This window comes from Acanthopagrus latus, chromosome 7 (assembly GCF_904848185.1).
Source record: "Acanthopagrus latus isolate v.2019 chromosome 7, fAcaLat1.1, whole genome shotgun sequence".
Taxonomy (NCBI): Eukaryota; Metazoa; Chordata; class Actinopteri; order Spariformes; family Sparidae; genus Acanthopagrus; species Acanthopagrus latus.
The window spans coordinates 12595136-12617154 of record NC_051045.1 but is presented as its reverse complement, the minus strand read 5'-3'; the positions used below and the strand labels follow the sequence as shown (position 1 = coordinate 12617154).

Sequence of the window (22019 nt, the reverse complement as noted above, 5' to 3'; positions counted from 1 at the left end):
AATGACTGTGCTAAAATGCTGATGCGTAGGCTATCTAATTCAAATCAGTCACATATAAAGAAGCTATAAATGAAATGTGTTGCGTTTTTTTCCAGGTGGGCGTGGAAAAACTCAAATATGTCAAAGAATAGAGAAACACTCGAATATCCTAATGTTTGAGAGGTGTGGATAAAAGATTTTTTATTCATAACCAATGACTGGAGCCATCAGTCACTGCTCACTGAAGCTCCCTCATCAGAAAGTGATGCCTGACCTGCCTGATGACTTTCAGCAGATCAGACTTGTGACACTGAACAGATCCGCCTGCTCCTCAGCGAGTCGCTGGCAAAACGTCGAAAGTGGCTGCAAATCAACGAGCATAAACGCACTAAGAGGATCCAGTCAGCAATGATTCATCTCAGCCTGTTTTCTCGACGGTGAACTGGGGAGTCAGAGTCAGGTGGAGGGGCGGGCGGGCTGACGGAGGGCGGCTGTCGCTTTAAGAAGTTGTTGCATGGAGAAGCTGGTGATTTTCCACTCAAACTGATATTAAACGCGCACCAGCTCGTAGAAAAAAAGAAAAAAAAACAATGACTCTCGCAGACAAATAGATCAAATTGTGTCACTCGACGGGCGAAAGAAAAACGAGGAACAACAGGCTGCTCAGAGAGAGAGAGAGAGAGAGAAAAAATAAATAAAAACAAGGACAGGTAGGCTGATCCGGCATCTTGTGCACAAATCAGATGAGGTTAATATTGTTTTTTTAAGAAGGGGAAATAATAGAGTAATAGAGGATGTGCAGCAGATACCCGATGTTAAACTGTTTCTTTCTCCTTTTTCAAAGAGTATTGATAATTGATGTGTTGTTTCATATGAAAGTCATGTATCGCCGTGTTTTGATGCTGGGCAGCAGGCGTGTCGATTCACTGTATTCTTTGACATAAACACATCACACTTGCTCTCTTTCTCTCTCATGTGATGCTCTGTTTTATCATTTCCATAGCCATAAAAGAATGTTTAAAAAAAAAATAGAAAATTAGAAGCGTGCTGTGAAAACAAGTTAAGAAAATGATGTTTTGGTTAGAAAAAAAAGACCCACGGAACCCTGTTTCCTGTGTTTCTGAGCTGATAAGTCGCAGCTCCTCGTCTCTCTTTGAACGGTTTTCTTTTTTTGTTTTCCTTCTTCTTTTTTTTCATCTAGGGGTGATGCGTTCAGGCGCGCCCCAGCGACACAAAACACATGTGCACTGTGTGTGTGTGGAGGTGGAGGGGATTCCAGGTGAACCTTATCCTGATATTATTTGTGTAACCCCCCTCCCCACAAAGAGAAAAGAGGCAAAAATATATATATATTAAGGATTGATCAAACAAGACAAAGTTTAGGTTATGATGAGCATATCAATGTGCATATAATGAGCTTTTTCTCTGTGATGGGCATGATCCTCGCTCCCTCCCTCCTCCCATCTGGAGGAGGTTGCTTCTATCAGATATCGCCTTTTGATGTCTTTGTTCAGGAGACGAGGTCTGAAGCCAAAGGTCGGGGAAACTTTCTGTGACATCGAGGTATGCAACAAATGGCCTGTTTTCGCTTGGCTGCTCCCAGCAGGACGCCTCCTCGGAGCACCTCTGACCACAGAGACAGCTTCTAAAAACACTCCTCATTCCTCCTGCAAAATCAGTTCTAAACTGGAGTGGCCCTCAGTAGAGCACACAGGTCCATCAGACCGCCTAAATCAAAAATAATGTCAGAACACGTCTCGCGATGTTAAAGAAAGCATTTCAAAATTCCTATATTAAAAATGAATGGGGTTTATTCTGGGCTGAGAGACCCGTCCTCCATCCGAGTTTCGTGGAAATCCATTCAGCAGTTGGGTTTTTTTGTGTGTGTGTGTGTGTGTGTGTGTGTGTAATCCTGCCAACAAACGAACACGGGGTTAAAATATAACCCCCTCAGCAGTTCTGGCCAAAAATACTCAGAGGGCAACTTTTAATGTGTGTTTGTACACCTGCTTTTCTTGCATTTATGGAATTATTTACGTTTTAAGACAGTTTTATGCATCTTTCGTTGTGCTCCTCCTCACGAGTCTCAGAAAAATTTCCAGCATTATGCAAGAGACAATTACGTTTTTGAAACTTTAAATCGTGAGGAAACCGGGGCGAGGTTCATGCACTCTGAGGCTGCCGTACACAGGCCAGCGTGTCCAAACATCAGTGAAATGACTGCGCGTGATCGGAGTTTCACCCACAGCAATAAAAATGTGAGTTTGTCCTTTATAATCCTGTTTCCTGCTCATAGCTGATAAGATGTTTTCCTTTGATCAGCATTTGGAGGTCTGACGGGCGGGCCCCAGTTTCGCACGTGATGTTTCCGTGCTTGGGGGAGAAATGTGTCTATTGTCCCCTTTCGGGGTCCGCACCCGCTGAATGAATGAATGACTGACCTGATGAGTGACTGAGTGAATGTGTGTTGACCCTTAAGAGGAAGGTCTGCTGAAGAAGTTCTGATGAACTAAGGTGTTTACTAGCTTATATCCGTGCTAAGTGGCGCATACTTAACCTACTTTTTCCGTCGCCGCCCCACGCAGTGTATGACTGACTGACGTGTGTCCTTTAATAACCTCAATCCGCTCTCTCAGCAGGATAAAAAACTTAGGGGTCACTGTACCTTTTTTAGCTGCAGCTGCCAAAAAAAACAAAGTTCCCAAACTGGGAATTCGCAACAGGGGTCCGTGAAGGGTTCGCCCATGGCAAAATAAGGAGTGGTTTATAAATATTCGCAATCTCAGGTAATGGTTTAACATTTTACTGGGAGATGATGTCATGATATATAAAAGAAGCATTTGTTGTAGGTTATCAAATGTATTGTAGCTAGAAATTTAGCAATAACCACAAGATAAATATTGTTTTGCTGCTAAAATGAGAGATAAAAGTGTTCGGTCGTCTTTCTAGCGCTGCAATTTCCTGGATTCGTGCTAGACTCCTCAAACGCAACACCAAAGTGTACAGGATAAACAGGACAAGAAAACAAGAAGACAACTGAGTTTAGTTTGAAGTTTAAAACAGAATACAGCAAAATACAAATCCAGTACAGACAGTATGATGTTGCCTTTATTCATGATTAATGGTGCACTACGTAGTTTTGGGGAATCAAGATCTTGATCAGTTGCTTTAAAAAAAAAAAAAAAAAGCTAAATAAGAAAATTGTCGTTTTCAGGGCTGAATGAACTAAATAAACACACTGACCTTAAAGGACGACACAATCTCACACCGTTTTACTTTGCTTATATTTGGCGGACCCCGCCTCCTCTAACTGCACAGTGGCCATTAGATTAAACCCTATGAGCAAACACCAGATGCTTTTCTCCTCTGCTCTTTCATGAGTCGACCAACATGAAACAGGCTTTCCTTCTACCTTCAAAACACAAACCCCGTGGTCTCTCTCACAATAGATTAGACGACGTTACATAACCAAAGCAGTCCACAGAGCCTGACACTGACCAAAATATGATGGATTATTGCGACTTGCGAGGCTAAGAGGTGTCAAGGGTGTGTATCTGAGTGTGTTTGTGTGCAGAGGTTCACCTGATTCTGGTTAACCCATGTAGCTCTGCAGATCCTGTGGGGGGAATAGTCAGTTTTTTAATTGACCCTTGCATGCCGCTCTTTGTCCGAGCCATTGTGAGCTCTGGGAGCACTGAATGGTATCCAGACAGACGCTGGATGAGCAGAGGAGACACATTACCTTATTAGGCGTTGTTATAAGCTGATACTGTAGCCGTTTACATTTCCCAGATAACAAACCACATGTCATGAAAGAACAGAGGAGAGATTTAAAATGTCTCGCATACCTGGAAATATCACAGCATGAGCCTGGATAAAACAAAAAATAGGTGCAAAGTGATGATATTAGGGGCTTGTTATGAATCCACGCTTCGTATTTGAGCTTGTAAAAGACAATAAAACTCTCAGTGCTGCCTTCAGTTCATCCAAGATCATAAATCAAGACCCACCCCCGGCCCAGTGTTGGACCAGCCAAGCCTTTCTTTGCCTCTGACTTGTCCTCTGTGTCTCCAACATGAATAAGAAGTGTGTGTGTGTGTGTATGTGCGTGCGTGCATGTGTGCATGTGTGACACACACTCATCCCCCACCGCTTGGCCGTGTGTATGTTTGTGGGCAGGGAGTAGTGGGAAGTGGAAATTTACAGTCTCCCACGTTGGTACCTGAGTTGTCTGTCACAGCTTGGCTGCGTCCAATCTCTACTTTGGATTTAATTGTCTTGAGCCAAAGGGGGCGGGCCCTCCCGCCAGCTCCACTTCTTGTGACCCGTGTCGGCAAAACGGCATTCAGTTCAGAGGAATGGTGACAGCTGAGAGAGAGGAACTCTATACATAGTTGCAGCCATGAAGGAAATGTAAGTTGGCTAAACTGCTTTGTTTGAAATGGGACTAGATTTGTTTGATTTTTTTGTTAAGGGTTTGTGTGTTCTACTGCATGTTAAAAACAGTTAAATGGAAAGAGGCTGAACGGTTTGTTGGATATTGTAAGAGTGTATATGTTTGCTAAAAGGTTAAACAAACAGGGAAGAACTGCAGATTGATCTTTTTTGTTGACTTTTGCGATTCATATCTCTTGGTAGAAAGAGACTTGAACTGAACATCAGTGAGAATTTACTCACTGTAAGTTTTTTTTTTAAATTTTTTTTTTTAATCTGTTAATTTAGAGTCAAGTTTGTCTGGATTAAATCCCAAGGACAGTTTGCCTTAAGACTTATCTGGCGGGCAGACAGCGTCCTAACACCACGCAGGGGCAGGTGAAAGCTAACGCTGAGCAGACCGACCCAGAGGGAAAAGTGTGGGGGGGGGGGATAAGGACAGAGACAGAAACAGGATGAGAAACAGGGTGGGCAAGAACTGATCCAGTTATGTAAGGAGGGTTTTGAGAATGGAAAAGCGGTTCAACTTGACTTGTCATGCATAACAGGAAGAGCGAAATCCCAGAAAATGATGGGACACGGGAGGGGGATGGAGCGGTTGTCGTTCAAGCGTTGATAAAGTGAAGTGCAGATTCCTGAGAGGGAAAAAAAAGTTTTCATTTTCACGTTGATGATTGTTTGTTCCCTTTCTTTGATTTAAAGTCTGCTTTTTTTAATACTTTTCATTTGTCACAAAAGTTTCACACCTTTTTTCAGTGAGAACAGAAACCCAGGATCTTATTTGGAGGCTTGACACGTTTTCTGTACAACTTGTTCTTTTATCAGAAAGCTGCCTGAGTTTAAGGGGAAGTATTCGATGTTGCGCCTAAACCTTTGTCACTCACATTACAACCGACCTCATATTTTTTTGTCTCGTGTCACCGTCTTTTGTTCTCTGAACCAGCTGGGAGTGTAAATCACATGCAGTTTTGACATGTCTTACTCAGTAATTCCGGGCTCATTACGGTTTCTTTTCTCTTCTTTGGCTCAGGCGGGGGAAATAGGATCCCTCGGTCGGTAATAACAAATCCTGTCTTTCTTGGAAAGGCGATTTACAGTGTAAACACTCAAGTGAACTTAAGCTGTTGCATCTTCCGGAGAGCAGCCAGGGCTTTGGGAATGCACAGGGATATCTTCTCCCGCTAAATTTGGCTCCCGGGGAGGACTAACTCGTTGCTGATACAGTAGCATAAGAAGAACGCAAAAGAAAACTTTCCTACAGGGGTCAGGCAAGGTCTCAGAGGTGTGTATCCAGTCCAAAACATTCCCTTCCTCTTTCCTTCGGCGACAATGTACCCCCCTCTGCGAGCCCAAGTGGACAACAGAGCTACATCGAAAACAGTGATGTGAATGTGCTCGTGTTGTCGCCAAAGTCTGCTTGAGCTTCATACTTTGCAGTGTTCAAAGTGGGATTTGCACACAGTTTTACTGCCTGGGCACTACACCTTGCGGTTGCACCGATTGCGTAAGCTTCTGTTGTCTGTCTGAGTACAAATCAGCTCCCTAAAACACCTCTCCAGTCTGAATGACCTCCATGCATCAGATTAGCAAGATTAGCATAGTACTGTATATCATGTCCTCAGCGGTTACACAGCATGCTGTAACGCAATCAGGAGACCGCATTATCTCCCTAATGCGCTGTGTCTTCTCATCTGTGTCTTATCCCGATCACCTCTGTCTCTCGCTCTACCTTTGTCTTTGTCCCTTCCTCCATCTTCCTTTTTTTCTTGCAGCATGGCACAAAAGGAAAAACTCCAATGCCTGAAGGACTTCCACAAGGACACCCTGAAACCTTCACCAGGGAAGAGCCCGGGCACGAGGCCCGAGGATGAAGCCGAAGGCAAGGCCCCTCAGAGAGAGAAGTGGGCTAGTAAGCTCGACTTCGTCCTGTCCGTGGCCGGTGGCTTTGTCGGATTAGGAAACGTCTGGCGGTTCCCATATCTTTGTTATAAAAATGGTGGAGGTAAGCTGCGGATACACAACAGATGCCAGTGTTAGGAGCCAAAAAAAATGATAAAGATGTCTCACTCTGAGCTGTTCCCTGTATCCATTACCCAGGTGCGTTTCTCATCCCTTACACCATCTTCCTGTTCGGGGGAGGCCTGCCCGTGTTCTTCCTGGAGGTTGCGCTGGGCCAGTACACCTCTGAAGGAGGGATCACCTGCTGGGCCAAGCTCTGCCCCATCTTCACTGGTCAGTCCAAATAGACGTGAAGACGGCACACACACTGCTCGCACGCCGAAATAGAAGCTGTGCATCCCAGCACAAACTGTCCCTGACAAGATCATTTAATAATTAATGCTGAGTAAAAGCCTCATTTGTCCAAACCAGTACTCTGCCCCGAATTTACTTCCTGCCTCAGCCCAGTATCATCCCAGTGTAATTGGAGCAGTCTGACTTCATTAGGCTGCCTTGTGTTGTGTAAACGACATTACGCAGTACAGAATGAGGCTGCTCAATTAATGGAAAGATAATCAGGAAAGGTGCAATAAAAAGCGGCAGTTTTTCGATAAAAGCAAAATGTGTGACAAAAACAACATTGTAACAAAGTGCTGTAGTGCTGGATAGATGTTCCGGCTGGCAAATCATGTTGTCTGAATTAGAAAAAACATGTTTATTTGGTATCAACCTAAACAAACGTCACATCATCGAGATATTAAGGGTGCAATATGTAAGGGTTGACCTCCTGTCTCGAGACAAATAGGGGGCAGCAATAACTGCTGCTGACATAGCCATGTAGGAGTCTGTACTGGGAGTTGGTCTAGGGGGCGTGTGTTGGTGTTTACAGTGTGGGCCTGGGCTAGCTGGTTAGCCTGCTAGCTTAAGTAGCTGTCTCTGCAACACAATACACAGACGTCACGATGTCAAAACTTTACATGCTTTTGATGATTCTGGGATAATTTTAATGTTTTCAACTAAAAGTGCATATTGCATCTCTGACAGTTTATTTAGTGAAAATGAAAATCCTGATGCAAAAATAATCGTTCCCACTTATCTTGAATTACAAGATAAGTGGGAAATTGCAACATCTGTCAAAATAATTGCAATATAATTTTTTTCATAAAGGACAACATATCTTTTAGTCATAGTTAAGCAGGAGTTGAGCAATGAGAGTGTCATGGAGGAAGAATCCTGATAGTATACTTTAATTCCAGATTTAAGTAGCCACATAAACATGAATACATGCAGTTCACCCTTAAATTGCATATTTGGTGCGTGTAATGGATTGATGAGTCCTTGGTTACCATAGAAACAGACCCACCAAGTTGCCTAGTGATGACAAATGTCTCATGAGAAGATCATTTTTGCTGACGTGGAGCTGCAGTTTGGATCCACTTTCGCTTATAGGAATTTCAAAATCCTGTATGTCTCTTGGTGACTGTGTCGTCAGGGTCCGATTCTCTTGACCTGAGATCACCATGAGCTACCGATACCCTCAAACACGTCTAGAGCCTGTCATTACCCTTAGGTGTAACCCCCTTTTTACCTTTGAGTGACAGCTGTAGACAAGCACAGGGGCCCAGCAGCCACAGCAGCTGCCGTCACACCCTTACTCATGTTCACACGCAGGACTTGACATGAAAAGAGAGGAAACTCCGAGGCACCGGATCTCTAGCAGCTGCCGATGGTCTCCGCTATTCACAGCAGCGCTGAAGCTGCTGTCTGTCCATCTGTCTGTCCATGCAGCGTCTGGCACGGCAGAGAAAGTCCACAAGTGGCCGCGAAACTGGCCAATCACAAATCCCCACATTGTCCCCCTCCCCCGTCTTCACATGTTTTTTTTTTATCACAAGAAGAATTCATGACTTTACTCTCCGTGCACACCAGCACACAGTCGAGTACACTCACACCTGTCACAGCATTGACTTGTCTATCAGTTTCAGTTGGTATGTGGGGACGAGGAGGTGGGGGGCAACAGAGATGATCAGTTTAAAAATACTCTGAAGCAGTGGAAGAGTACCGGGGATTTCTGTGCACGGGTTCATGGCAAAGTCATCTAAAAATAGCATAAAAACACTAAGGACATTATAACAGTAGATAGCAGAGTCCAGCCTTGGAAGTTTTCCACTCTTTGAGTTTAGAGTTAGTTGTTCTCTATGTGCGATAGCCAGCTCTTACAGTTGATCAGCAGCAGTCTCCGCCTCACACAAGCAGTTCACTTGTTTAGTCAATGAAAGAGTTGATCAAGGCTGAAAATCAGTAATGAACTGCCCTCTCAGCCAGCACCCAGCACCCATGAGGGTTGTGGTTGGGTGTGGTCAGAGTGAGCACTTTGTGAGAAACGACCACAATTTAAGTTAAAGCATAAAAAATCAGCGCAGTCTGCTAATCTGCAGTTAGCGTGCTAACACCACTTTGTACCACCAAGAATTGATAAACACCCTTAGTTTTGTACACAGTATGCCAGCTTTTAGTCTAATAGATGAACAAAATAAACTCACAAAATGTCCAAAAAGGAAATTACTAAACAGAAAATTACAACCATACAGGTCTAAATTCAGGTTTCTCTCTGTTACCAATATGAGAATTGTAAAACACACTTCATTCAAACTCAATATAGACTAAATACAACTCACCAAAATAGTTTTGGTTTTTCAATCAACTCTGGTTTGGTCTAAACAAATCCTCACTAACTGGAATGTTGAAAGTCACAGACCTGACTGGAGTCCCTGTAAATCGCCTCCATCCTACAACCCCCCTGTTGTTAAACTGACTTCAGTCAGGCTGTGTTCAGTCCCAGCTCGGTGTCTAGCTGTGTTCACTCTCAGGTGGTTAAGGCTGGTTGAGCTGAGCCCCATTGCCCCCATTTAGTGAATATTTCCCTCAGGAGATGCAGAGCTAAAAGAGAGAATGAATATTTATCAGGTGACCGGAAACACAAACTGCACTGTCTTTATGCTGGATGTGTAAATAGGCAACTTTTGCAGATGTGAAGATAATCAAAATCATAATGCTGTCTTGACCAACATCTTGAGCTAATGTAAAAATCTGCCTTTCTTTCCTTCTCCTCTCCAGGTATCGGCTACGCCTCTATTGTGATCGTATCTCTACTGAACATCTACTACATCGTGATCTTGGCCTGGGGACTCTACTACCTGTTTCAGTGCTTTCAGCCGGAGCTCCCGTGGGCAAAATGCAAGCAGCCCTGGAACACAGAAAACTGTGTGGAGGACACAGTCCGCAAGAACAAGACCCTGTGGCTGGCAGCCAACATTACCAACTTCACCTCCCCTGTCACTGAGTTCTGGGAGTAAGTAGTTGCTGACAGCAAGCCCAACTAACCCTGAATATACTAAGGAACTAAGTAACACCGTTTTTTAAATTTTTTTTATTTTGGTTGTGTCTCATTTTCTACAAAAGGTGCAGTTTTGTTTTAGTTCTCTATAAACTTTTTTTTGTACACCTTTTAATGTTCAGTGCATCTCCTCAAAGTTTGACTTGTGACTGAAATATCGAATGGAAAACAGTCTTTTTTCACTTGATCTTTTGCTGTGCTACATGTTTGAATTTGATGACAATCCATCACAACAAACTCAGGGAGTGTTTATGCAGCATTAGACACTTAAAGGCTCCAGCTTCAAAGCTTTTTCACAGTCTTCTTACCCTCAGAGTCACCCGGCTAAGTCATGAGTTTGTTAGATTTACACTTTCATTTCCATTTTGACAAGGTCATAATCTAGAAATGTCTCATGACTAATCTCCTTGGGCGTGTTTTGAAAAAAATGAACAAGATAAGTTCTTCTGTTTCAACTGCCGTTAACCTCCTCTGTGCCTGTGTATCCTCTGCAGACGCAATGTTCTGAGCATCTCCACTGGGATCGAGGACATCGGCCCCCTGAAGTGGGACCTGGCCCTGTGTCTCCTGGCAGTGTGGGTTATCTGCTTCTTCTGCATCTGGAAGGGAGTCAAGTCCACTGGGAAAGTGAGTGCCAAGGCGTAGACACACATCCTCTAGTTATTGTGTTGCCTGGATGCTGTTTGGCCTTTACTTCTTGTCAGTGACAAAACACTGTTGCTCAGAGAAAACCCACATGCTTGGAAGGCAGTTAATTTGGTTGATTTAAAGACACAAGCCTCTGCTGTCCTGGAAGTTACTTGTTGGCCAGACTCACTGTCGGCTGTAAACAGTTGACTGCCCCTCCTTAGTCCTCTTTCTGTTTCTGTTAACGGGACAGAAACTGGGCCAGAGCCAACAGAAGGAACTCTGTGTTTCTATTAGATTATTAACTCTATTAAGAGCCATTTGGGTATTTATATCCTCAATTACTGGAAGGTTCACTGTGTGATTAAATGACGATCACAGTATGGAAATTGAGACGCCTTTACGCAGTGTGCTTCATGCTCAGATGGGCATGTACTCCATCCCAAAACCTCGCCATGAAGTCTGAAGGCGGCATGCATCACTGTTCACTGGCCCTTTCTTTCTTTTTCTCTGTAAAAATACTTGAGGAAGAGGGGCGAACAATATTTCTTTTGTCCTCCAGTTAGAAAGAAATGGGAACCTAAAAAGGAAGTGGTGTGTATCCCATGAGGACGATGAGTCACAAGTTTGAAAACTGTTGTTCAGTATTTTGGCAAATAATGCTTTTTTCCTTTCTTAGGTGGTGTACATAACAGCAACGTTCCCGTTTGTGATGCTGATTGTGCTGCTGGTGCGAGGAGTGACCCTGCCCGGGGCATCCGAAGGGATCAAATTTTACCTTTACCCCAATCTGACCCGCCTGCAAGATCCAGAGGTACGATCAACAACTCTTCATCTCCCTTTTTCATACTCTACATATTAAAGGAATAGTTTGACAACTTAGGGCCCAAATACACCAAAACCAACAGAACTGAAGAATTGGCAGAATTGGCAGCAGCGTAAGCCAGCTATATTTTATGTTCTGTGCCTGCGTATGAGGACATAACTCTCCGTACCAAGAGGTGGCAGTAGTCTATATTTATCGTTCAAAAAGGGAAACTGATTGGTCATGATAAAGCAGCATTTCTCACACCACTCTCTCTAATATAGCCTATAAAAATATGTATGATAAAAAGTTGAAAATGGCACTGGTATAGAGATGGAGGTGACAAATCATGGATACTGCTCATGGGGCTTTCCCCCATTTTCTCTTCTTGCCAGCGAACAGTTAGCTCTGCATGAAAATTCGAAACAGCTAGCTAGGCTCTGTCCAAACGTAACAAAATCTACAGCCGCGCCGAAAGGTGGATTTTGTTACCTTTGGACGGACACAGGCTCGCTGTTACCTTCCTCTCTTCGCTCTTTATGCTAAGCTAAGCTAACCAGCTGACGTAGCCTCATTATTCAGCTGATCAATCTTCTCATGTATCTGTCGCTAACTCCCTGAAGTGTAAACATGGACTCAAGTTTTACATGCTAAAGATATTTTTCATTTTAATCCTTCTCTCCTTGTTATGTAACTTGACTACATCATTTCTCATGAGAAATTAGAGCGACATCAAAACCAGGCAGGCATGTCTCGACTGACGTGCAAACGCTGAGGTTTGGAAAATAACTGAGATTTAACTCTGCATGACAGTACATGATGTTCATTAGGTTTCAGATAACATTTCACCATAACACTCTGTCCACGCTGTGGAGTATATGTAGGGGGTGCTTTGCTAATGTGGAAATTGTGGTGACTGATGCTCTGTTTAATTAGTGGTTGCAATACTTTTATGCAAGCAGTGAATCCCGTTATTACTTTTGTGTAAAAGTGGTTGCTTTTGGTGACACACACAGAGGAAATCATCAGTCCCTCTTAGCGCTACTGAGCTTTGTAGCATCTTTAAACTCATTTATTTGGTTTTACAGATGAAGTTTAACGTGTTGTCCAAATGTATTGCTCTTATCAGTGTTGTTCTCTGACCTTTTCACTGATAAATCTCAGCTCACACACACAGTTAGCGACTAGCTGGTAAACATAGGTCAACATTTAAGAGCTAAAGTTATCCCTGTCAGGAGTTCCGAATTGGGTATCCAGAAACACGAACTCCGATTAAAAGCTAATGTTGTCCACATATTTTTGATATTCAAATAACCAAGTTTTTGCAAAAACAGTTAATGCTATCAACTTAAACATGTCATATTTAACATTTCATGATTCAAATGTCTAAAGTCAACTTTACTTATGTCACATATTTGGAGTTGTGTACTTGGATCATTTCAAATTTTCCAACAGGTGATTTTATTCAAGTAGCGCTGTGTTTTATTTGGTCTCCTGTTGCTAGGACTTCCAGGGAAACATTGGATGATATGTCAGAGAGTGAGGGGGAGGTAGTTGGTTGAACTTGACCTAAGATAACTTGATTTTTATCAACATTGGTTGTTTAACGATGAAGACGGCAACTCATATGATGCAAGCTCCTTCATTAAATCGTGATAACTACTTATTTTGTTTTCATTGCTTTGATTCGAGAGACCCTGAGCAGCAGAAATTTCTTACTGTGTGTTTAAATTTGAGTCGATCACGTGTACATAAGATAAGCTGACAGGAAGAAGTTGATGAAATGTAAAATTGAATTTATTGAGAATCAGCGAACCTCCTCTCCTCTCTCCTCAGGTGTGGATTGATGCAGGAACCCAGATTTTCTTCTCCTACGCCATCTGCCTGGGCGCCATGACGTCACTGGGGAGCTACAACAAATACAAATACAACTGCTACAGGTGAGCTGTGTTTCCGCCGGGGGAGGGAAAGTGGGACTGTAGTAGTGACCGCAACTCGTGTCAGAGACAGTTGCGTGAAAAGCAAATGGGAACTTCGGTTCCGCCTGTGTTCATTAACAACCTCCATGACATATGTGTGACATAGGGACTGTTTGCTGCTGGGAGGCCTCAACAGCGGTACCAGTTTTGTGTCTGGCTTCGCAATATTTTCCGTCCTGGGCTTCATGGCACAAGAACAAGGGGTGGACATTGCCGATGTGGCAGAGTCAGGTACGAGGGTCCAAGGTGATGGCAGCAGTGATGGTGGGTGCTGCTGCCAAACAAAACAAATGGACAATTGGAGACTTAAAAGAGCGAATCAAGCAACCACAAATTTCTAAATGAGTGGAAGTAGTTCAGGTGTTTTTGTTAAAGTCTCGGAAACGATGATGCTGAAATGTAGAGGTATCGGCAATTCCACACTCCTTGAATAAAAAGCCTCAAAGAAACAGAATTGTTACTTCACTCTGAAACATGTTCCACCTTTTTTCTGAGGACATTGCTTTTGCCAAGTGCTGTGTGTGTTAGCTACACAAAGAACTGCGTCATTATTACAGGTGTTCAGTGGCCTCAGGTCTCCTCATGTCCCACACTGAACCAGCTCATGTCATTTAGTAGCTTTGATTTCTTTTTGACCCGGGGACATTGGTAAGAAGATTGGCAACATAGTGTCTGTACTCTTACTGTATGTGCACCGGCACCCTGAGGTGATATTTCTTGACCAGCAGCACTGTTAACAAGCTGTGGAGGTGGACGCCACCGGTTCTGTTTCTGTCTTCTCTTTACACTCTATGTGGACTTTGAAGGAGATGCGTCTTCTTTCAGCATGCTCGCTCTTTTCATTTCAAATTAAAGCTCGTTTCCATCTTTAAAGGAGCAATTTGAGATATGAAGATATGGCCAGAATTTAAGTTTGAAAACATCTTGCACTGAAGTTAGCATGTTAACCAGCTAGCCCCGACCGGTTCGGTCCAGAGATTATTGTCTGATATCCTCTATAATTTAAAATGGGAGACATATGCCAGTTTTGAAAGTAACAAATGAACAAAACAAACTGACAGTTTTACCAAACTGTATAGAAGATGTGAGTACAAGACAGTTATATGTGAAACCTAAATTTATAAATTGAACCGTATTTTTTTTTTGTAGAGATGTATTTTGCTCAGCGGTTCACTTGAGGCTCATGTGATTGCTGACGTCATATCTCATGCTCTTACATTCTGCTGAGTTGATTGTTTCATCTGCACAGATTACACGTTAGAGTTATTGCACACAGTAAGTAAAAGGACAACTATTAACGCAGTTTTGCCTTTTGCAAGAAAGTGGTGAGAGAAGAAAAAGTGCATAATAATGTATATGGAATGTAACACACATATAGGACAATATGCAAAATTGAAAGCGGCTTTGATTTGTCTGTGTGTAACTACACTGTAAACTCTGACATGGTGATCTTACTTAAAACAACCGAACAAACCAATTACCTCAGAATTACCAAGTAAAGTCAACTAATCAGTGTAAGTAAATTCAACCTTTCAAACTTACAGCGTATGATAAATAAAATGTGCAAACTATAAATGTTAAAAGTTGACCTTGCTTAAAGTAATTCGATGTAGACTAGTCTTCTTTTTTTTGGTAGTTTTTAGATAATGGCTGAATTAACTGTCAGATTTTACAGTGCAGCAGGATGGTTTGGCTTTGTTTATACAGTATAAACAGGAGGACATTATGCAATATATAGTGTAAATATGCACAGTTGAATATGGTGTTGATGTTTGTCCTGCAAGTAAACATGGACAGGACATACAGGACACTTCAGTGCACTCAACACATAGGGCCGACAATGAGTCATCACTCAGTCCAGTTCAATCTATCCACTTGTCTTTGCATTGTTGGCCATACTGGATCACACTTCCTGTAGATTACTGGCTGTGTCAGCCTCTCTAGCTCAACCTGTACATTGTTCTTCCACTTCCCCCCATGTCGTCCAAGCTGAAATTAGATAGAAATGTTAATTCCCGTCTCCGCCCCTTCTCCCCGTCCCCTTTTATGTTCTCCTTCCAGGTCCCGGCTTGGCCTTCATCGCCTACCCCAAAGCTGTGTCCATGATGCCTATGCCAACCCTCTGGGCCATCCTCTTCTTTATCATGCTGCTGCTTCTGGGCCTCGACAGCCAGGTCGGTGTTTTCACAATGACTGCGGTGTCAAGCTGTGAGCAGAATAGTTAGTTGGTGCACAGCGCGTTCATTTTGCACAAACGCTCGCCAGCTCAACCGGGTTGGTTGCTCCCTGCCAGCCCCAATGTGTAAAACACATTTGGTGTCTCGGTGACACGACCAACGTCTCCAAGGTATCAGATAACTGACGGACAGGAAAAGCAGCCTCAAAGGCATTTTACTACACTCTCGAACCGCGCCGCGTGAGGATTATAGCCCTTTCAAAGCCTCTAACGCTGCAAATCAAGTTTTTTTTCTGAAGTTAACAGACCTTTGCCCACACATTTAGTTAGCAGGAGTCATCACAGTAGCTTGCGTGCGTGCCAATCTCGCGTCGATAGGAGGCAGATCTTTGATTAAGAGAGGATAATCTAAGCAGACAAAACGTTTCCACACGGGGCCGTATCACATTTCCTGCCTCCAAGTGTAATTCTACTCCTGTGCTAACTCAGTCCTGCACATGGCCGGCTACTCCTCTGAGCCAACTGCGAGATCAGGCCGATGCTCTAAATTTGAGCCCATGTAAATGCATGAGAGAGCCGGTGACAGCGTGCATGCGTGTGCATGTATGTGTGTGTGTGGGTGCATTTAGGACCATAAATTTCATGCAGATTTGGGGTCTTGAATGCTATATATTGTTAACATCCCTCACACATACATGCCACTGTTATGTAAGGGGTTTATTGTTTGGTTCTTCATGCAACACAGAGGCGTTTTCCCAGCGCATAAAGATAGGAAAAATTTAATAAGTTTGTCATGACATTATGTTTCTTATGAGGCAATCCGGAGACAGAGACAGGGAGACGGAGACAGTGATTCACTGTTGTTTTTTGTCTCTTGTGTCTTGGTAGCAACAGACCAGCGTTGCAGAGAGCGGCCCTGTTTAAATTCTCATTACTGGCCAACAAAGGCCGCTCTCATTCTCTAATCACTCGTTTGTAGAGGCAAAACAAGAGCTACATGCACACAGAAAGAGACATTGATTTATTTTTTTTTCTCCCTCATGAGAGCTTAACAGTTGCTTTTTGTCCCCTTCCACAGTTTGTTGAAGTGGAAGGACAGATCACCTCCATTGTGGATCTATATCCTGACCTCCTCAGGAAGGGTTACCGGCGAGAGATCTTCATAGCCATAATGTGTTTCATGAGCTATCTTCTGGGACTCGCCATGGTAACGAAAGTAAGTTTCAGCGACGGTCTCTTTTTCTGCGCTGTCGTACATCCACCGCTCATCCTGTTTAGAGAAGGAAAAGCCGGCTCCGCGTCATCTGATCGACAGCAGAGATAGTGCCACAGACTTTTTTTTCCACTCGTCTGTCGGTTGCTGCATTGTTAAGCAAATATGCAGCCAAATATGGCCTCCAGCCACCTTCACCACTCACATCCTGTGTGTCTGAATGGAACAATTCGGAATGCCATTTTCCGTTTAGCAGTTAACCGTGCTTCAATGACGTCTCGGCACCTGTTGAACTCTGCCTCTGTTGGTGGGGTGCCAGCATTCTTGTGCGCTGCTTTGAACTCCTGCTTTAATAACCCCACCACCACCACCACCACCCCATCTCCATGACTCTTTCCTCCCTCACACATCAGAGAGATAATTAATGCAGCTTTCCTTCTTTTCTCTTTCCAGGGTGGCATGTATGTGTTTCAACTCTTTGACTACTATGCAGCCAGTGGTGTGTGCCTTTTGTGGGTTGCATTCTTTGAATGTATTGCTGTAGCCTGGGTTTATGGTAAGTGGAAACGACTCTGTGCCATCTTGTAGTGTGTGTCGTTTGTCAAAGTAATGATCTTCGTGGTGGTAAACAAAGGTGTCCTTGTGGTGCTTTCCACATCAGTAGTAAATATGTTTAACTGCATGCAGGGGCGTGGTGAGGGGGATGGGGAAGATGTTGGTCCCCAAGCTAAATTGTGATTGGCTCCACAGGGTTGCCTCCCACCAGATTACAGTATATCCTGCTATTATTAATGAAGGAAAAGCATTTAGCCTAATGAATGAAAGCAGTGCTGCATCTTCCACATGACTGATTTGTTTAATTGCAAACCTTTTGTTGTGGCTATAAAACAGGAAGTGTATTTCCACAAATATCACAGAAAATATATACACAAAAGATTTCCTCTAAATTAACTTAAATCTACTCAGTTAAGATACATATGTTGTCCTTTTTACAACAGTCACTTAATCATTCCACTGCCAAGACCCAACAGTTCCACTTTGATTCAGTCAATCCAAATCCAATACCAAACTGTATTGATCCCTGTATCACTCTACACTGGAAACCAATCTTAACCGCCTTAGCCACCTAAATTCAGCCGAGAAAATTGACAAAAATGTAGGAAAACTCCCACTCACAATGTAAAAGAAAGAACAAAACAATCCCTGGATCGGTTTATCCAGATCTGCACCAAAAGTTTTATTCTGGGTTGAAAATGTATATATGTTTTTTTTCTACCTGCTTAGAGTAATAGAGTAATATGTCCAGGAGGGAACTTCACTCTTTGGTTGTTCATTGCCAACAGACAATAAACAATAAACAACCTATGACCAGGTGTAACAAGTATGCATTGCTTGGCTGTAAATGGTCATAAGCTGAGATGTTTTCCCGCAGAACATCTCGTACAGGGCTGTAGTTAAAAATTAGCCAGATAACTAGCACTGGCCCATTTACAGAACTGTTGATTAATGTGCACTGTACATAAATGAATACAAATTATTTATGTATTTATTTATTTAAGTAGTTGCAGACTCTTTGAAACTTTTTTATTTATCGTTGTTACAGTAGAAGCGATTATAGCAGCATCACAAAGAACCTTGTAGCTGCTGTACTTGGCTGTGAAGTAGTGTAGCTGATGTGTCCAGTACTAAATAATCGACTGAAAACTCAGCAACTATAAATCTACCACAGTTCAGACTAGCAGACTGATTTCCACCCGTAGTCCCTCGCCAGATTTGAAAAAGAAACCAAAAGCCAATTGAAGCCAAGTGTTATTGACCTGCACAAAGGAGAACAATATAAGAATATCTCGCACAATAATACAGTGAAACACACAGGCCTAGCTCTCCACAATCAGCACTGAGGAAAGATAAGCAATGACCTAGTAAACTCGTTAATGACTGACAAAGCAAAGAGTGTTTATACTACACACACATGACCTAGTGGAAGTCTACGCTGCAGACAACAGAGATAAGGGCCCATAAATATGCAAATTTATGACAGCAGATATGAAGCTCACTCTACGATAACGAACAACAACACCAAAGGAGTAGTACATGTGTGTTCAAACTTTTCCGAGATATTTGTTAGACCTCACGTTATTCCTTCATTTGTGTTTGACAGGAGTTGATAATTTCTACGACGGAGTGGAGGATATGATTGGCTACAGACCAAACTCCTGGATGAAATGGAGCTGGACCATAATCACTCCTGTCCTGTGCATGGTGAGAGATCACTGGCAGCCGTCGGGAGCGTTGCACTTTATTGTTCTGGGGTCATGAACGTGTGACGTGTTGATACTGTCAAGGTCAGTTAGAGGCGTGCAACTTGCCAGCACTAAAAGAAGCATGTGTTTGTTTTTCAGGGCTGCTTTGTCTTCTCCCTGGTGAAGTACAAGCCCTTGACCTATAACAAGGTATACGAGTACCCTGACTGGGCAATCGGTCTGGGCTGGTGTTTGGCCCTGTCCTCCATGATCTGCATCCCCATGGTGATGGTCATCAAGATCTTACAGTCTGAGGGACCCCTGATCGAGGTGAGATGACTCAACTCTTTAGTGCTTTTAAAGGATCAGTTATGATCTTTCTTTTTTTTTTTTCCTTTGCCAAAGACAAAGAATGAAGGATCGATATCACGTTTATATTCTGTACTGTAAATATGGAACTAGAACTGGGACATGGTTAGCCTAGCTTAGCATCAGGATTAAGGAAACAGCTAGCCTGGCTCTGTCCAAAGGCAATCCACTGACCAGCACCTTCAGGGCCCCGACAAACAGAACCGACGTCAGAGAACTACCGCTACAGAAACTTGTATGTTCTGCACCAGAGCATGGACGTATTAAGGAGACCTGGATACGACATTGGGGGCTGGGCTCTCTTCAGTCCTTACTTGACAGGGGATACAATTATTTAGTTGTGAGTCTCTTCTAGACTTTGATCGTGATCCAACCGGATGGATCCACATAAGTAAATGAGTTATTTTGAAGGGTCTGTAATGCCTAAAAGATCTGCTGCATCTATAGTATTTCTGTGTTTCACGTTGTTGTAATTACACTGTTTGTCCACTGTGTCGAGTTGGCTTCAAAGCCTGACACACGTGCTGCTAGCTTCCTGGAGAAGCACATAACGCAGCTGATCTTGAGGTAGAAATGTAGCTTACTTAGCCATATTGCATCTTTATTAAGAATATTCATGCAAACAAAGTTGAAATTAGTTTTTGTTGGTTTGTGCTGACCTGAACCCCGTGATGAAGTGGCAAACTATCCTGAGTGTACATCTCGGCTAATGAGCGTCATCATCACGCCCACTGTCCGCTTGGTCAGAAATATAATGTTGCAACAGCTCATAGCCGCCAGCGACAGGGTCACATGACCCTCGCGGTCCATTAAAGAGTCTCCCCTTGTCGCTACCTTGAGGTCCTCACGCAACCACGCCGACGTGAGGCTGATGTGCTGCCGGCTGTGGCTTCATATTCAGCGTACGGACATAACAGTGACCTCAGTCGCCTCATCTCGCTCTTGGCAAAAAAAAAAAAAAGCAAACAAGCACATTCCCCAGCAATATTGAGCCCTAAACTGCTCCACTTTCCTGATGTTTATTAATCTAATCTCTCATTTCCTTCCCTCAGAGGATCAAAGCTGTGGCAGCCCCGGCGAAGTCAGGCGTGAGCTCTCGCCCGAAAGAGTACAGCTTAAAGGGCAGTGAGCTGACGCAGCCCCTGGACCCAAACGGGAACAATGGCTTGATGAAGCCCACCCACACCATTGTAGAAACAATGATGTGAGCGCTCTCTGTGAGAGGAATAAGACTGATGTGCTTTCTGTGTTATTATCATATTTGCTAACATTGATAATAGTAGGTTTACATTGTCCAGTATATTCACGTTAGAGATACTCTGGTTTGATTTCTATGAAGAGAGTTATATATTATTGTTGTAATTTTTTTTTTTTTTCTCTTGTAATTTTTATTTTTATTTTTTACTATATCAATATTGTTGATGTTACAATTGTTGTCGCTGTAGTTGGCACTGATCTCAGTTTAGGCAGTATTTGAGATAGAACATGTTCAATGTTTACTACCTTTCTGTTGATTCCGGAGAGACGAGGAATTGTTTTTTTTTGGTGTATTAGAAGAAAAAGATTAAATTCTCACTTCACGTAAATTCACGTCAAACTAATCGAGCAATTAGGGAAGCAAAATAGAAAACGTCTAAACACCCTCACTGTGACTGTGACAGCCTCGTTGCCCCGAGCTAACATCTAATCTCTCGCCGTCGTTCTTCTTCATCCCTGCAGTGAAAATGAATGTACCACAAGCCACCCGCACCTATCAGAGTACATATCCGCAACACGTTGAGTGGCAGTATGCAGTGTATAGAGATTATGTCGCTTGACGTCCTTTTAAGTTACAAGTTGAACAAGGCCTTGGCCAAATACTGTGAGAAATGCATTCATGAGAAGATCCATCCTGAAACAAAACAAATCAAGACAGAATAATAAAAAGAGGAGGAGGAAGTGAGGAGAAAAGGGAAGTGGCATTTTTAGAGTATTTGTACACTGCCTGTGTGACTACTACAGTCAGTCCCAGTGCATTTATGGAAACCTCTCTTTGCACTTTATATGTCGTTTCACTTTTATTGTAGTATTTTTTTGTTTTTATTGTTGGGAGGTGCTGCAGTTACATTTGCAACACATTTCAGGAGGAAATATTTTTAGCGACTAACTTTTTTGATATTGTAAACTTTGATATACAGTATCTAGTTGTCTCCTTGCTAAGACAATGACACAAAAATAGACTAGAAAATCTGACAGCAAACATTCTGATTCATGATTATTCATAGAACGTCAGTTAAAACAAGTAAAAGCATAACATTTTTCTAAAACAAAATTAACAGCCCTCTCCATCATGAGCATTTTGTGTGCAGACGCGCTCTGCTACCACTGGATTCTAGTTTCTAATGTTCAGTTTAGGCATTTGTATTGTAGAATTTGAATTGTTTGTAAATCACATATGCCTTTTTGTAACAATTTTATACTGTACATCATATGAACACCAACACTGATTTGATTAATTTCACTGAGAACTCAGCAAACCTGTTTTCATTAAGTATCGGTTACATCGTGAGCCTTGGATGAAATTTTTCAGTGTGCAATATTCATTGAAGCAATGGCATTCTCTGCTCCAGTAAAAAATTCAAAATAAATGTAATGTCCAATGATGGAACAACTGGCACAGCTGAATACAGAATCTGAAGGAACTGTTGTCCTGAAAGCATGTGCAGAAGCCACCGCAGTACGCGCTGCTTTGTCTGTAAAGGTCTTGTGCTACTTGGAGATTCAAGTGTACCAAAGTATTTCTGTCTCACAGTTGTCCCCTACGAGATGCACATTGCATCATTTCTATATAGATTACAAATAAACATCTTTTTCTTTGGA

At 42.8% G+C, this 22019-nt stretch overlaps 1 protein-coding gene and 1 long non-coding RNA gene across 4 annotated transcripts in view; one reads left to right on the top strand and one right to left on the bottom strand.

Moving 5' to 3' along the window:
- LOC119023180 overlaps positions 1–4105 on the bottom strand; it is a 22798-nt gene extending 18693 nt beyond the window's left edge. The window contains exon 1 of the long non-coding RNA XR_005076193.1: positions 3562–4105. This is a non-coding gene — a long non-coding RNA (uncharacterized LOC119023180). The remainder of the gene's footprint in view (positions 1–3561) is intronic.
- Positions 525–22019, top strand: LOC119023176 (sodium- and chloride-dependent taurine transporter-like). 3 transcript variants are annotated; one of them, XM_037104905.1, is made up of 14 exons: positions 525–689; positions 6186–6415; positions 6511–6645; positions 9469–9703; positions 10243–10375; positions 11055–11189; positions 13017–13120; positions 13266–13390; positions 15221–15333; positions 16414–16551; positions 17002–17104; positions 18710–18810; positions 18951–19121; positions 20213–22019. In XM_037104905.1, exons 2-14 carry the CDS (start codon positions 6187–6189, stop codon positions 20366–20368), a joined length of 1878 nt encoding a protein of 625 aa, XP_036960800.1. In that variant the 5' UTR covers positions 525–689; position 6186; the 3' UTR covers positions 20369–22019. The 3 variants fall into 3 exon arrangements, with proteins under 3 accessions (XP_036960800.1, XP_036960802.1, XP_036960799.1); XM_037104907.1 differs by lacking the exon at positions 525–689 and adding an exon at positions 2109–2237; XM_037104904.1 differs by lacking the exon at positions 525–689 and adding an exon at positions 4235–4392.

Bases quoted from the DNA above. Each gene is read 5' to 3' on its own strand.
- LOC119023176 (XM_037104904.1), top strand. The intron at 13,391-15,220 runs GTACGAGGGTCC...TTCTCCTTCCAG, and splicing joins TGCCGATGTGGCAGAGTCAG to GTCCCGGCTTGGCCTTCATC. The intron at 16,552-17,001 runs GTAAGTTTCAGC...TTCTCTTTCCAG, and splicing joins GACTCGCCATGGTAACGAAA to GGTGGCATGTATGTGTTTCA.